Genomic DNA, 16,759 nt, shown 5'->3' on the forward strand with positions numbered 1-16,759 from the left:
ACTTTTGGTTTCAGCTCACATCATGGTCTAAGGGTTATGAGATGAAGTCCCACGTTGGGATTTGTGCTCAGTGCATTCTGCTTGGACTCCTTCTTTCCCTCTGCCCCTTCCCCTGCCATGCACGCTCGCTCTCTCTCTCTCTCTCTCTCTCACATAAATAAATCTTGAAAAAGAAAGGAAGAGATCATATTTGTTGAGGTAATAAAATTAGAACATTTGAGATAAATCTTAAATGGGTAGGTAGTATTTCAACTAACGGAGAAAGAGAGTTTGTACAGTTTACTGAAAGGAAGAGAAGAGAAACAATGTAAACAAAGTAGGGATACTGTGAAATATTTGCAGGGAAAATAAGTTGTGTAGTTTGATTGATTTATAGGGTACATATACAAAGTGAAACAGGAAACGACAAATTATGGAATGTCTTCATTTCTGTGGTAACATTTTTATAATTTGATCAACAGTAGAGAACTACAAAATGTTTGAACAAGGCCACGAGAGAATTATTCTTTATAGAATATTATTTTGGCAGCAACGAACAGGTATAATTGAAGGGAGGCTAATTGAGAGAAGATTGACTAGAAAGTTAGTGAAGTTGCCTAAGGTGATAGACTAGAGAAGTGGCAGTGGTCTTAAGGACAGGAGATGCAAGACTTGGCACCTAATTTATAAATGGGGGGGAGATGAATAAGAAGTTTCAAATATGGGGAAGAGAAGAAATTTATTGGTGCTACTAACAAATAGGGAACTGAGGGAGAGCTGGTTTGGAAATAAAGGTGTTTGATTTTAAATATGTTGAGTTTAAGGTTCTAATTATAGTTCTAGATAGTTCGTTCTATCTAGAGGTAAATAGAAATTCAGGACTGGGAATTTAGGAGTCATTCTAAATTAGAGATAACACATTGGAAGAATAAGCGAGCGCTGTTAATATTTAACATTAAGAAGTATAGAAGACCCTATTTCCAGCCCTCAGAGGAAGAAAGGAGATCTGAGAACAGAGTCTTGAGATGCTTATGTTTCAGACTGTGCTAACAACATCAAGAAGACTAAGACGGAGGGGAGTAAGAAAGTTAGAACAGACTAAACAGTCAAAACTGTTTACAGACATTAAAAGAAGAGTTTGAGAGAGTGGGTATAGTTGAGTATTTCAGATACATTCATTTATAGGCCAAGTAAAATTGAAAGGAGCTTTGAAACACATAAACCAATAAATCCAAATTCACATTAGGCAGAATGGAGAGAGATCAGTAATTATAATGCAACAAATGTCCACTTCAAAATTGTTAATACTCCCTCATTTTTCTCAACTCTAAAATAGCAGTAATAATAGCATTTCACTGGGTGGTTGCAAGAATTGAATGAGATAACCCACGTGAAGGACTTTTAAGCTTAGGGCCAGACAGGAGCAAACATTTGTTAAATGTTAGCTTCTCTTGTACCATTCAGTAAATGTTAGGTTACCTATTTTATCGTGGAGAAGTAACTTTATTTCCAGATTTGGGGAAGTTGTAGGTCAGGGATTAGCAAACCATAGTCCGTGGACCGAAGCTGGCCTACTACCTGTTTTTGTACAGCCCACATGTTAGGATGGTTTTAATATTTTTAAATGGTTGGGAAAATTAAAAGAATATTTTGTGACACAAAAAAAATTTCAATGTACCTAAATAAAGTCTTTAGAACAGCCACATTCATTCACTTATGTATTACCTGTGGCAACTTTGGTCCAACAGTATAGATGAATAGTTAGAACAGAGACTGTGGTTTGCAAAGCCTAAAATTCACAGTCTGGTCCTTTACAGAAAAGTTTGCTAACCTCTGTTCTTGGATGCTACAACTTGAGACTCAGAAATCAATAACTGATCATCAAGTACCTGTATTATTGTATAAAATGTTACAGAAGTCCCTGGATAAAATTTCTCAGTCAGTGGAATGTTTAATGTTTTATTAATTTTTTTCACAGTGCCTCTTGGCCAATAGGAGTACCTCTTTGTTTCCTTTATTAAGTAGTTAAGTGCAAGTAAGTTCACAATAGCAGTTTGTATGGTGTCCAACAGGTGTCACTGTGCTTTCTCTTAAAACTTTAAAATATCCCACAGTGCCCTTGTGATTTTATTCTGGCACCCTGGGGCTTCAGCACACATTTTGGGTACTGGGGAATGCTGTATATCATGAGTCTATATTTTGACCCTAATGATAGGAATTAATTACTGGAGGTACCAGAGGTATCTCACACGATAGTTTTGTCTATGAAGTAGCCCTCTGACATCCTGGGTACTTTAAACTTAAACTGCTAATTGTAGCAAACTTTGGCAATAAATACAGGGGAAAGTGGGTTGTTGTTTTTTTTTTATTACCCATATCCTGTACTTAAAGGAACTAGTTAGTTGCTATATTCACCCATCTATTCTTAACTGTAGTTAAATATTTAAACTTTGTGAGTTGAAATGAACAGTTAAATATAACAAATGTTTCATTTTTATTGCTTTTGGAAAGCCTTGAAAATGAAATAAGTATTTGTATAAAAATTAATTTTGAGTTGGAATGTATAAAATAATATTTTGTGGTAAAATCAAATAGTTGAAGGCTATGATATTAAAAATATTACTGAAATAAATGTTGTAAGTGGAAGGTATGTCAGCTATTACTTTTTATTGATTATGCTGGATTTAAAAATTTTTGACCTAAGTACATAAATGAATAAAAACAAAATTCAGGTGCAGTAAGTTTGTTCATTCATATACTGTAACATTACTTGCTCCATGTGCCTTTAACTATTTTGGAAATTTTTTTATTAGATTCCTTCAGAATCTCTCTCATGCTAAAACTAGAATTTGTTCCCAGTGACTTTTAAGATTGGATCATTACCCAGTTATTGGGCTTTCATTTGTTATAAAAATCTTCTTTTTAAGTGTGTTTTGTTCATAACTTCCTTTTCTGTTCTTATGCTTTCAATCTTTATCTCTTTACCTGTCTTATTTTAATTGGCTTTAGTATGATTTCATTGCTCCTATCATGCCTGTGGTGGAATCAGTAGATCCTGCATCATGGAGGCAGGGCTTGCGCAAAACTGGCATTGTTCTTGTGCCCAATAAGGGTGAAAAATCTATGGTGAGGCATTTCTATGTGCAAGGATTTATATTAGGTTACAACATAACAAGCTTAATATGAGTATTGGTTCCAAAGATGCATGGTTTTAAAGTCCTTATGGTGTGCTCATTTTATGTTCTCTGTATTTGCATCATAATTTTTCTGTGTGGTATAAAGTGTGGAGTGTGTTTTATTAAATCTAACTTTTGGAAAGGTAGTTCTTTTTTTTTTTTTTTTCCAGTTTTAGATCTTTAAATTTTTTACTAAGACATTAACCTACTTAGTGTTTCTCCTGAAACTTTAACTATAATTTGAGACGTATTACCTGTAAACTTGTCATTTCCAGCTTAAGGATTGATCAGTCTTAATATTTTTTTTTCTTTTCTTTAAAAATAAAATAAAAACAGTTTCCAACTTCAGCCACAAAAGTTTCTCCCAAAGAAGAAGAGAGAAAGGATGAGTCTCCTGCATCCTGGAGGTTAGGACTTAGAAAGACTGGCAGTTATGGCGCACTTGCAGAAATCACGGCATCTAAAGAGGCTCAGAAAGACAAAGACACCGCAGGTGTGATGCGTTCAGCTTCAAGTCCTAGGCTTTCCTCCTCTTTGGATAATAAAGAAAAGGTACTCTATTTCCTAATCTGGTTTCTATTAAAACTCTAATAAATTTTTTTTCTAGGAACATGAAATCTGATGGATTTTCTACTGTGTATCATTATTAGATCTGTGTATCAATGTAATTCACCTGATTTAATGAATTACATGATAATATAAATATAAGTACCTTAAACAGGTATCAGTATGGAATTACAGGCACATGTCAGAGATATTATGGGTTTGACTCCAGACCACTGTAATAAAGCAAGTCAAATGAATTTTTTTGTTTCCTACTGTATATAAAAAGTATACTAATACTATAGTCTCTTAAGTGTGCAGTAGCATTATGTCTAAAGAAAATATATATACCTTAATTAAAAAATACTTTATTGCTAAAAAATATTAACCCTAATCTGAGCTTTCAGCAGCTCATAATCACTGAACACAGATCACCATACCACATGTAATAATAATGAAAAAGCTTGAGGCCATCTGAGCATCTCATTTGGTTAAGTGTCTTGACTCTTGGTGTTGGCTCGGTTATGATCTCAGGGTCGTGAGATAAAGCCCCTCATGGGGCTCTTTACTCAGTGCAGAGTCTGCTTGAGATTCTCTCTCTCCTTCTGCCCCTCCCTGTGCTTGCATGTGCTCTCTCTCTTTCAAACGAAAAAAATAAATCTTTAAAAAAAAAAATATTGAAGGGGCGCCTGGGTGGCTCAGTGAGTTAAAGCCTCTGCCTTCGGCTCAGGTCATGATCCTAGGGTCCTGGGATCGAGCCCCGCATCGGGCTCTCTGCTAGGCAGGGACCCTGCTTCCCCCAACCTCTCTGCCTGCCTCTCTGTCTACTTGTGATCTCTATCAAATAAATAAATAAATAAATTTTTTTAAGATTTTATTTATATATGCCTCTCTGTCTACTTGTGATCTCTATCAAATAAATAAATAAATAAATTTTTTTAAGATTTTATTTATTTGACAGAGAGATCACAAGTAGGCAGAGAGGCAGGCAGAGAGGTTGGGGGAAGCAGGGTCCCTGCCTAGCAGAGAGCCCGATGCGGGGCTCGATCCCAGGACCCTGGGATCATGACCTGAGCCGAAGGCAGAGGCTCAACCCACTGAGCCACACAGGCACCCCTAAATAAAATCTTTTAAAAAAAATATGTAATGTTTTGAAATATTGTTGGAATCCCCAAAATGTGATGCAGAGACACAAAGGGAGCAAATGCTTTTGGAAAATGGCTAGGATATACTCGTTTGATGCAGGGTTTTAACAAATTTCAATTTGTAAAAACCATAATATCTGTTAGTGTAAAATGAAGTGTGCCTCTATAAGTATTGGGAAAATCAAATGTGTTTGCCAAAAAAATCAATTATGAGATTTATACTCTAATGCTTTATCCTACTTGAGAGCTTACAATAAAATGTATTAAGGGGCATTCATTCTAGAATTTAGTTATTCCAGAAAGTAATTATACTCCTAAATTGCTTTTATCCAGTATCTGCAGTTTTTTTATCTGCTTTTTCATATCAAAAGAAGTCTCCTTCTGATGAGTAGTTTTAATAACTATATTTGGAAAGGTAATACTAAATTATAAATAATATCAAATAGAATGTACCACAGTTCATTCAATGATATTTTATATAGCTGGATTATCTATTCTCTATTGCATTTTTAGTGCTTGGACTTTTTTCCATATAGTTTCCTTCCCCTATTTAAAAGTATTTCTTTGTATCAGAAATTCAGAAATGGAATTTCTCATCAAGTAATTTTAATGTTTTTTATTTTGTATGATTGACTGGCCAGTTCTTTTCCAAGTACTTGCTGCCATTATAGTGGGAACATACCAGATGCCTTGCTACTACAGTCTCAACCAGATTTGGATAAATACAAATTTAAGTAATTTTTGTTCTGAATATTTTAATATTACATCAAAGTAGTAAATAACTTACATAACAAATAACTGGGACTTACCAGTCAACCATTTTTGAGACCTTATTTCTTTAGAAAAATAAGAATATTTTACTTTATCATACTCCATTACCTTATACAACCTGTTATAGACATTTTAGAAAAAGTCATTAAAATGTGGAGGGATTTTTTTGTCCATGTTTTTTTTCCATGTATTAAAATATTGTCTAATTTTAGATTAAAGGAGAAAGAAAATTATTTTAAACAGTCTGTCCTTTAGTGTTTATAGTATTATTGATAGACATTAATTTTAGAATATAGTAGGAACTTTGGAAGAATACTATAAACTGTGATGGCTATATTATGTGCATTGTTGAATACTCTTTCCTTAATACTTTTAGCAGCTCTTATAATCATCACACAGATTTATTTTTACTCATTTTTTTTTCCTGTTGTGTAGGAGAAAGATAGTAAAGGAACTAGACTTGCATATGTTGCACCTACAATACCAAGACGACTAGCCAGTACATCTGATATTGAAGAGAAAGAAAACAGGTGAATTTATCATGATTTGCTGTGTGTTTTAAGTATGAAATCTTTATTGGGATGCCTGGGTGACTCAGTCAGTTAAGCATCCAGCTCTTGATTTCAGCTCAGGTCATGATCTCAGGGTTGTGAGATTGAGCCCCATGTCAGGCTCCGTGCTAGACATCCCCTGCCTGGGATTCTCTCTCCTCCCCACCCTCTCCCCATATTTTGTTATCATAAGTAAACCTTCTGTAAACATCTTAATTTCCCCCCCTGTAATTAGGATTATACCCGAGAAATAGAACTTAGAACCAGAATTACTTTCAGTAATATGCCAAAGTGCTTTCCCAAGGGATTTTACTGGTTTCCGCTTCTACTAATGTTTATTAATACACAGCTTTTTTAACCTATTTTAAAATTATATACCAGAACTTGAAGGATGTTCTTTTCACAGAGATTCTTCAAGTTTGCGTACAAGTAGTTCCTATACAAGAAGAAAATGGGAAGATGATCTCAAAAAGAATAGTTCAGTTAATGAAGGATCAACTTATCATAAAAGGTAACATAATTCTTGAATAACATTCTTGACTTTTATAAAAATATGAGGCAGTTTTTTGGGGGCCCTCAATTTAGTATCGTTACAAAAATATGTGCTTTTATAAATACATCTTTTGTTTAAATAAAACATCATTTAAAGACCCAGAATATATATTTAAAGATGGGTGAAAATTTGCTTCTACTTACGCCATATATATATATTTCATTAGATTTGCTATATTAGGAAGTACCTTTTAGATTGTAGCATGTTTAGAAGGAACTCCTTATATAATTAACTACAGCAGTTGAATAGATTAGTGTCTTCATTGACCTGGTCATTAATTAGTGACCTGGAAGTTTCTACTTTTTTTAGAACTCAGAGATACAGAAATGTCTTGAACCAAAATGTTGGTAATAAAATCACATTGGGGGGGGGGCTTTAAATGTTTTCTCTGCTAAAAACAACCAAAAAGAAGAAGAAAAGATGAACAACTATAATATAGTCATGGGTCACTACTTAAGGATGTGACTCATTGCTGAAACACTTTTCTTCAAAAGGGTCCATCTTCACTTTCCCTGAATAAAACCAGACCTAAGTGTTTTTCTCAGACCCAGCCTGGCATGACCATATGGTGTGTTACAGTCCAGGAATGGAAAATACCAGATCAGATCATCTTTGAGTCCTGTTGAGGGAAGGGGGAGGCAGTAAAATGATACACTACCAAATTAGTGAAAACATCCAGACTCCTAGCAAGTTGTAGATGCAACTCTTGGTGCTGGAGCTGGTGGTGTATTTAGGAACACAGTTTTTTAGATTTTTCCTAGCCTTGTGAATCTGTATAATATATAGACATTAACTATAGAATACACATACAAACACATTCTATATAGATATGACTCTTTCCTTTAGTTGCTCCTTTGGTAGAAGACCAGATGATTTGATTAGTTCTAGTGTTCCAAGCACCACATCAACACCAACAGTTACCTCTGCAGCTGGGCTTCAGAAAAGCCTGCTTTCCAGCACAAGCACTACTACAAAGATTACAACGGGTTCTTCCTCAGCAGGCACACAAAGCAGGTGAGTCACAGATACATTTTGTGTTCAGGCCTACTGTGTGCTTATGTATGTGCATGCATTTTTGTTTAGAAGATTGTGGGGCTCTGGATTTTTTCATTTACCTCATTTAAATTATTTACAATCAAATTTGGTTCCAAAAAGAGACAATTACGCATGTCTGGGGGAAAAAAATTAAGTTCCTGAATTATTAACTTTCTTTGAATCAGGCTGCTTAAAATTAAGTAAATTTCTCCATTGACAGCTCTGGGTGAGCTTTTTGGTTCATAGCTGAAAGATGTCTTGCCTTGTGTTTTAAAAAATCCATCCCTATAGTCACCTGTTTGAGCTGCTAGAAAGTGCTTTCATTGTTTAGCTGTTTTCCTTTTCTCTTTTTGTGTTGCTGCTTATGATGCGATAGTACCTCAAATCGTTTGTGGGCTGAGGATAGTACTGAAAAAGAAAAGGACAGTGTTCCTACGGCATTGACCATCCCTGTTGCTCCAACTGTTGTAAATGCTGCAGCCTCAACCACAACCCTGACTACAACTACTGCTGGCACTGTCTCCTCCACATCAGAGGTCAGGGAGAGACGCAGGTGTGTAAAGGTCCTCACAGGACTGCTGATCTATCTTGCCCAGTGATGAAAGTTGTTTGTTTTGCTCTTTAATCTTGGCAGGTTGGTGACCATCTCTTGAATAGGTTAGTAAGTAAAATAACCTATATCATCTCAGAACTGTATAGATTGATGTAATGGGCAATTATTAGCATTTAGGCTTGGTGACTCCTTCTGACAGAATTGATGTTTTCATTTCAAGGCAGTGAGCCAGACACTGGTCTTCTTAGCCATCTTCATTTTTTTTAATGAATTTTGTTTTCATTCAGGATGTTTTTATGATGAAGATCTAAGCATACCCAGTCAGATTCATGGAAGACTAGATCTGACAAAAACAGATTTTTCTTTCTTCTCTGTTTCTCCCATTATTAAAAATTTTGATGGATGTTAACTATTCTTGTTATTTTTGAGATTTTCATTTTAAGATTCTCTTGAAGAAAGATTTCTTAGGGATACATGTAAGCCAAATAATTTTTAAGTACATTGAGTACATTCTGGCACATAAAAGGCACTCATTGATTAAATTTCTTCAACAGTTTATGAATTTCTTTTATGTGCTTAAATGTTAAGAGCATTGCTTTACTATTTCCTGCTGCTGCTAATTGGTATTGAATCACAAATGTGGAAAGGAACTTACATGTGATATCCTTGCTTTACAGAAGGAAACTAAGACCCAGAGATATTAAGGGACTTTTCTACTTTTATATAATTAGTGTGAGAACTGAAGTGAAGCCCAAGGTTACAGGATAATCAGTCAGCTATTTTTTTCTGCTATCATGCATAGTTCCTAGCTTTGAATTTTGTTTTTCCTCTTGAGAAAACTAAAGTCTTTAGAAATGAAATGCACCTTTTCTACATTTTATTCTTATGAAATTAAATTAGCTACATAACTGGTATTTTTCTTTTTTTAACAAAAATACCAACCAGATTTACTTTGTCTTATTTCTGGCATGTAGTATTCCTATGCAGTCTTTGTCTTTGGTGCATAGCAAAGTGCATGGCCTGTAGTAAGTATTAATATCCTTGCAATAATATTTGTGGTGAATATATGAAAAGTAACAAGACATTAAATTTTTAACGTTAAAATATTTTCCTTTCTATCATTGCATCTTTATTTTCTACCAATATGTTTATGTTTTAATTCTATTTTTATGATGAAACCATTACAAGAAGTTAACATTTTGTGATTTGAATACCAGTATAGGTCATACCATGATTTAATTCTTCATTTTTCTAAATTTAGGTTAGTTTTAGACTTTTGAGGTATTTTTGGGTAAGACCATTTAGCAAACAAATTAGAGGATCATAGGCATCCATCATACCTTTCTAGTGAAAATAAATTCGAGGCCTTTGCTTTTATGGTGTACGGGGAGTGAAGAAAAAAGGTCAGGAATCCTTAGTTTTTTCTGCTTTAATCCTAAAGTTAGAGTGCTCAAGGTCAGAATTTCTTCTTCTATAAAATGAGGAATTTGATTTATATAATTTTTAACTTCTAGAATACTTTCTAGGATTCCATGCTTCTGAAAATGTTTCCAGTGATTATTAAAGCCTAATGAGTATCTTCCTGGATACTCATTAGTTGTTTCAGAACAAACAAATGATTCCTAACCTCATATTTCTTTATTATAAAGTTGTTGGATCAATTTTTTGGAATTAATCCTGAGAGACATTAAAGATTGAGAATTAAATATTTGGAGATATTAATAGGACAGAACAGATTTTAATAGCATAAGAAACAAAATGTGTATGAAATTTTTCCTGGTGTATATTACGGAAATTTTGTTGGTCTTACTCTGTTTCAATGATGTTTGCAGTAATATTAATGTTTGTGTTTTGTTTCATGTCAAGTGATTGTTTGCAATTTTGAATACATTGTCGGCCTCTTCTGTTTGTCTTTCAGTTAAATTTCACTAATGGTTTTGAAATGTATATGGTTGACTATTGGTCTTCAAAATGTATATGTTAGCATTTAAATATATATTGTGGATAAAAAAAGATAAGTTAATACATTTATGCCATTTTAGGTATCCTTACATACATACTTTCAAATATTATGTAGAGTTACCTTACTCACTATTAAATTCTACCATATTCATGAGTTTTGTTACTTTGATTGATCAGGATTGGATGAGGATTTTCTGTTTTTATTAGCTAAGATTTCCAATGGATTAATGGTGGTGGTGGGGTGGGGAGTAGAGAAGAGAAGATAGCTTTAAATAGATGGACCATGATAGCAAATTCTTTCATTTCTTAAATATTTCTAGTTCTCCAGTCTTTAAGTCTTAAGATAAGCTTTAAGATATTTACTAATAAGTTCATATTTGTAGCATGAATTCACATGGAACTATTACTTTGTATAATTATTTTCTTCCACCTTTTTCCCTTGGCTCAGTCAGCATGCATTTGCTCACTTTTCTTCTTACAAGGAAAAAGCTGAATGAAAAACAAGGGTTGGTTTTCCGTTTTTTTTAAATGTAATTTGTTGACTACCCAAAATATAAATATAAATAAATATGAATATTTTAGCAATAAATGTCAGTGAAATTGGAGTGCCTGAATGGTTCAGTCAGTTGAGTGTCCTGCTCTTGATTTTGGCTCAGGTCATGATTTTAAGTGTCATGAAATGGAGCACCAATTTGAGCCCACTCAGTGGGAGAGTCTGCTTGGAATTCTTTCTCTACTTCTCCCTCTGCCCCTCCTCTCCTGCACTCTCTCTCTCTAAATAAATAAATAAATTTAAGTTAAAAATAAATATATAAAAAATAAATAAATAAAAATAAATTTAAATAAAAATTTAAAACAATTTTTTTAAAGAAAGTGAAATCAAAAATATATAGAATAATTGGAATATTGGAAAATTATTAATTAGAAAAAAAAACCTTTCAGTTGCCCAGAAAGTAGTAAGCAGTCTGAGATTACTAAGGAGTTAAATTATGTACCCTGCGTAGTTTTAAGAAGGAGATCCAGTATGACAGTGTGATACAGTAGTGATTAAGGCACCAGTGGATTTTGTTTTAATTTTTATTTTATTTAATTTTTTTTTAATTTATTTGACAGAGATCACAGGTAGGCAGAGAGGCAGGCAGAGAGAGAGGAAGGGAAAGCAGGCTCCTTGCTGAGCAGAGAGCCCGACACGGGGCTTGATCCCAGGACCCAGGGACCATGACCTGAGCCGAAAGCAGAGGCTTAACCCACTGAGCCACCCAGGCGCCCCGGCACCAGTGGATTTTGACTGATATATTCTGTCAGCTCTTTTTTGACTGATATATTCTGATTTTTTATAGTCCGCTCTTTTTTTTGTTTTAAGATTTTTATTTTTGTGAGACAGAGAGAAAGAGAGCACAAGCATAAGCGGAGGGAGAAGCAGACTCCCTCCTAAGCAGGGAGCCCAATGTGGAACTTGATCCCAGGACCCTGGGATCATGACCTGAGCCTGAGACAGACAGCCCCCTGACTGAGCCACCCACGTGCCCTGGTCAGCCCTTTTTAATTAAAAACACATAAAATATATGACTTAATTTTCTTCTCTACATTTTATTCATAGAGGTCTTCTCTGTACAGGAACCCCAAGAGAGGGGAAAGGAACTGAATATCAGATGGGAACTCTTAAAATAATAGGAAATGTATATTGCAAATTGCTAGGCTTCATTTTTATGCTCATTTGAAACAAATGTTGGGAAAATTTAAATGAACAGAAATTGTAAGTCGTCCATTTACTAATTTTTATCCCCTTAACCTATCTATGTATGTTAAAACAGATATGATAAATAAACATTTAATTTCTATGGCAACTTGAAACCGTTGAAAAAGAGTGTGATGGTTGATTAGTTTCATTTGCCGTGGAGATCAGAATGGCAAGTGGCATTGCAGATTTCCCTGTTCTAAACTAAATAAGGGAATTTTGACCATTACATACGGGAGTCAGATTCAGAAGTCCATGTTCATGCCTAACTTTCAGAGCAGCTCATGAAATACTGAAATGTTAACCAGCAGCCATCTAAGCTGCTATCAAGTTTTTCTTTTGTACCAGATTCACCATTACATTGAGGTTTCATCTCCTTTTATTATCTTCCCCTCATCTGGTAGAAGTCCAGAAAGCAATAAATTGCATAGGGGCAGTACGTGCATAAATAAGTACTAAATAAATGGCTTAAAAAAATAACCATTGGGACATGTTTTTTTTTTTTTAAGATTTTATGTATTTATTTGACAGAGAGATCACAAGTAGGCGGAGAGGCAGGCAGAGAGAGAGAGAGGAGGAAGCAGGCTCGCCCCTGAGCAGAGAGCCTGATGTGGGGCTCAATCCCAGGACCCCGGGATCATGACCTGTGCGGAAGGCAGAGGCTTAACCCACTGAGCCACCCAGGTGCCCCGGGACATATTTTTCAGGCTGATGTCTCACAGAGCACTTTGCACATGTAGCAGGTGTACCACAAAAGAAAAGTATTTTCTACTTAAATATCTTGGGAAATGCGTAATTAAACAAGGTTAAAGAGATTTCTTCCTTCATTCTTCTCAGAGCCTTTAACATGTTGTGGTTTTCCTAGAGAAGATCAGAATGTATAGCATTTTCCAAATACATATAACCAACTTCTGCCACAAAGAAGCTCCTCACTATATTCCAAAATTAATTTTCTTAAACTGAAACTGTAATAACAAGTTTATTGTTATTCTTTTTCACCTTTTAAATTACTTGTCCTAAAAAAAAAAAAAAAAAAGTCACTGGAGTTGTTATAAAAATAGGAAGTGTCTATTATATCTATTATTTTAAAATATCTGTTATATCTAAATAAAAAGCTTAAAACTCAGAAGAGATGATATATAGACAAAATGAAAATTATGAAACAGTGAGAGAAAGAGAAGTATCAAGCTTAGTGCAGCTTGAGCATCATGGACCTACCAATTCTGCTCATCTCTTTGGGTCTGTGCATTGGTACAGAAGCCATGTGTTGCAAAATCTCTAAAAGAAAGTGAAACTAAAGAAATGTTGGTAACTAAAGTGTTTTGTTTAGTGAGCTTTTTTTTTTTTTTTTTTTGCCCTATACTTTTAGGAGGACAAATTAAGAGTAACAGAAAACAGGGGCTCCTGGGTGGCTCAGTCAGTTAAGTGTCTGCTTTAGGTTCAGCTCATGATCCCAGAGTCCTGGGATCAAGCCCCACATCAGGCTCCCTGCTCAGTGGGGATCCTGCTTCTCCCTCTGCCTACTGTTCTCCCGTTTGTGCTCACATACACACTCTCTCTCTCTCTGTCAAATAAAAATCTAAAAAAAAAAAGTAACAGACAACAAATAACTAGACATTTAATTTTTGAATTAAAACTTCAGGTTATAAACTTAAACCTGTACTAGTGTTTTAGTAGAAACCAAACTTAGTAAGATAGAGCTCTTCTAATACTTCATGAGGTGTGCTTGATTTACAAGATAAATGTAGTGCTACTGTAATAGCAAAAAGACATACTCTTTCAGGATACTCTAGAAACATAGAGGTGAAAACATGATAACATATGGACAAAGAGAGAAAAAATCAGTAATATCATTATGAAGTAGTGCCGTAAGTTATTTAGCCAAGTAGAGAGATCAGGTGACATTTTCTCAAACCAGATGATAAAAACAACCTAAGTCAAAAAAAAGTAGGGAGAGGTTTTTCATCTTTCTCTAAATTTGTTGGATGTCTCAATCAAAAACACCCTCTAGAGAAGTTCTTGACTTACCTTGCTTCAGGTTTATCTGTAATTAGAGTAGAAGCAATACAGAAGAACAGTGTTCTAGAACTAACTTTAACCAATAAGTAAGAGTTCATTGATGGAATTGAAGTGACCAGTTTTTGGATGACAAGGGGGACTTTGTTATGTTAGGGTTAATTATTCAAAGAGGTGACTCCTAGGAATAATGAATCATATATTCTAGTTTTAGACAAATTTCTAAAAACTAAAGAGCATGAAGGAAGAGAAAGATAAAAAGAATGAGGCTCTCCAAAAGAATTCTAAAAAAACTGTAAATTATTCTAAGGAGTTTGAGATGTGTTATACTCTCTGAACTTAGAGCTTTATTAAAGGAAGCATAGAAAAAATAAAAGATGAGGCATAAACCCAAAAATAAATTCCAAAGTTTGCTATGGATATATGAATAGTTTCAGGGAGTTTAAAGAGCAGAATGAATTACCAATTGGAAAGCATACTAAAGCTAAAAAGCCTTTTTAAAAAGTAACATTTGGAGGGGAGGGGCAGGATGGTATAAACTAGATAAATTTAATAAACAACATAGAAAATAGAAATACTCTTTTTTTAAAAGATTTTATTTATTTATTTGACAGAGAGAGAGAGAGATCACAAGTAGGCAGAGACAGGCAGAAACAGGTTCCCTGCTGAGCAGAGAGCCCAAAGTGGGGCTCGATTCCAGGACCCTGGGATCACGACCTGAGCCGAAGGCAGAGGCTTTAACCCACTGAGCCACCCAGACACCCTGAAATACTCTACTTCTAAGCGTTCTCTGAGAAATGTGATTTAGATGGTAATATAACTGCAGGAAGTATTAACGAGTGAACTTCCCAACTAATGTTGATCATTGGAGGGAAGTTTTTTTGTTGTGTTGCAGGGCTCTGTCTTATCTTTGTTAAGTCAGCCCTTTAATTAATGAAATATTAATCTCGACATAGATTGCAAGCTTTTTGAAATGGTGCATGTTCTGTGACAGGACGGAACATAGGCTTAGATGGGTAAGATGAAGTGTAGTGAAGCTAACTAAGTATTAACTCCTCTTTATATCAGAAAATCAGTAACCAGGAATCAGATGCTGATTTTAAAGCAGTTTTTTTATAAAAGCACTTGACTTTTTAGAGAACTCAAAGTGTGAACAAAAGTAATGATATCTGCCAAAAACATTAATAAATGCACAATGGCAGGAATTCAGGGAGTGTTGCTTGCTCACTAGTCATTCCATATGTTGAATGTCGCCTTCATTCCTAACCATTCTACCATAAAAAGACATTGACAGTCTATAGAGTTTAGCCAAATATCTTCACATATCATCTAGCATGGTATTGCAGGGACTCAAAAGAGGGGCTAAGAGGACGGATGTCCCATGGCTTTAAAAAACAAATAAACAAACAAAAAACTATATAGTTAGGAATAACCTGAAAAATATAAATTAACATGATTTTAGATTTCCAATCTAAAAATTTATCAGATTGTATTGTTGAATTTTCAGGGTGAATGTAGCCATTTTTTAAGACTTTGTAAAACCCATTAAAATGCTTAACTTTGTATTCATTCACCGATTCCTATATAATTATATCCACAGATATTATATCCAACTAACAATTTTTACTTATTACTGTAGATCATACCTCACTCCTGTTAGAGATGAAGAGTCCGAATCCCAAAGAAAAGCAAGATCTAGACAAGCAAGACAGTCTAGAAGATCAACACAGGTATATTTAATGTATATGATGTATAAAACTTCAAAACAAATTACCTTTCTCTTTTTCTCTTCTCTGTTGAATATTGATATCATTGGGGCGCCTAGCTGGCTCATTCGGAGGATTTGGAGCCGTGAGTTCGAGCCCATGTTGGTTATAGAGATTACTTAAATAAATTTTTAAAAACTTAAAAAAGGAAATACCAATGTCAGTATATAATGTGAGTAAATCTTAAAAATAAAGATTGCTTTAGTAATCCTGCACTATTCTTTTGTATATAGCCACATTGTTAATATTATATTTAGTCCAATTAGCATAAGCCTTTGTGTGTCTTTGAATATTTATTTATCTTTTGTTACTAAGATGGTATCTGGCACAGAGTATTCAATAAGTGTTAATATTTAAGTCTGATAATTATTAAAGAATTCTATGAATTTTTGGAGTCGTGGGGAATAGGTCTATTGTGTTAGATGTTTCAAACAGCTAATGTGCAAGTATGAGGAAAATGTCACCCAATCTAGTTATCATCTCCTTAATTTCCTTGCCATTCTATGCTTTTATCCTGTCTGTCCTTTCCTACAGTTGAGGAGCTCCATATCCAGATTTAACTCCTTGATCCTTACTCTTACATTTCAAGCTGAACTGTTTGCTAAGATCTTAATATGTTTTTCCTGTCTTTGTACCTTTACTTCTTGAAATCTAACCTGTTCTTCAAGGGTTATCCTTCAAATAATTATTTCTTTACTAAATATTTTCTGCAAATATATACATAAAAACATAAATACATATAAAGTCAGCATATAAACAATGTATTTATCCGTTTTTCCTTCTTTCTCTGAACTTCTTAGAAATTTGTATGATTTTTCTGTCATCTCTCCTTTGTTTTTGTTAATTTCTTGAATATAGAGACTATTTTTTACATTTTATATCTTTCCCGAAAACTATTGTTTGGTTGCTCATGATGCGTCTTAATAGAATGAATGTGACTTGCCAAGTAGAAATTCTGTTTTGGTTTCCAA

The 16,759-nt window shown here is 34.4% G+C and overlaps 1 protein-coding gene across 6 annotated transcripts in view; it reads left to right on the forward strand.

Annotated features, from left to right (window-relative positions):
• Positions 1-16,759, forward strand: part of PPP1R12A (protein phosphatase 1 regulatory subunit 12A) — a 149,685-nt gene that overhangs the window by 99,265 nt on the left and 33,661 nt on the right. For 3 of the 6 annotated variants that reach the window (XM_044227559.1, XM_044227557.1, XM_044227558.1), the window contains exons 10-15: positions 3,492-3,707; positions 6,050-6,144; positions 6,572-6,676; positions 7,565-7,732; positions 8,130-8,306; positions 15,662-15,752. In XM_044227559.1, coding sequence (XP_044083494.1) covers positions 3,492-3,707; positions 6,050-6,144; positions 6,572-6,676; positions 7,565-7,732; positions 8,130-8,306; positions 15,662-15,752 — 852 coding nt within the window. The remainder of the gene's footprint in view (positions 1-3,491; positions 3,708-6,049; positions 6,145-6,571; positions 6,677-7,564; positions 7,733-8,129; positions 8,307-15,661; positions 15,753-16,759) is intronic. The other 3 variants (XM_044227560.1, XM_044227563.1, XM_044227561.1) reach the window with 2 other exon arrangements.

The sequence above is a fragment of the Neovison vison genome, chromosome 12 (genome assembly GCF_020171115.1).
Source record: "Neovison vison isolate M4711 chromosome 12, ASM_NN_V1, whole genome shotgun sequence".
Taxonomy (NCBI): domain Eukaryota; kingdom Metazoa; phylum Chordata; class Mammalia; order Carnivora; family Mustelidae; genus Neogale; species Neogale vison.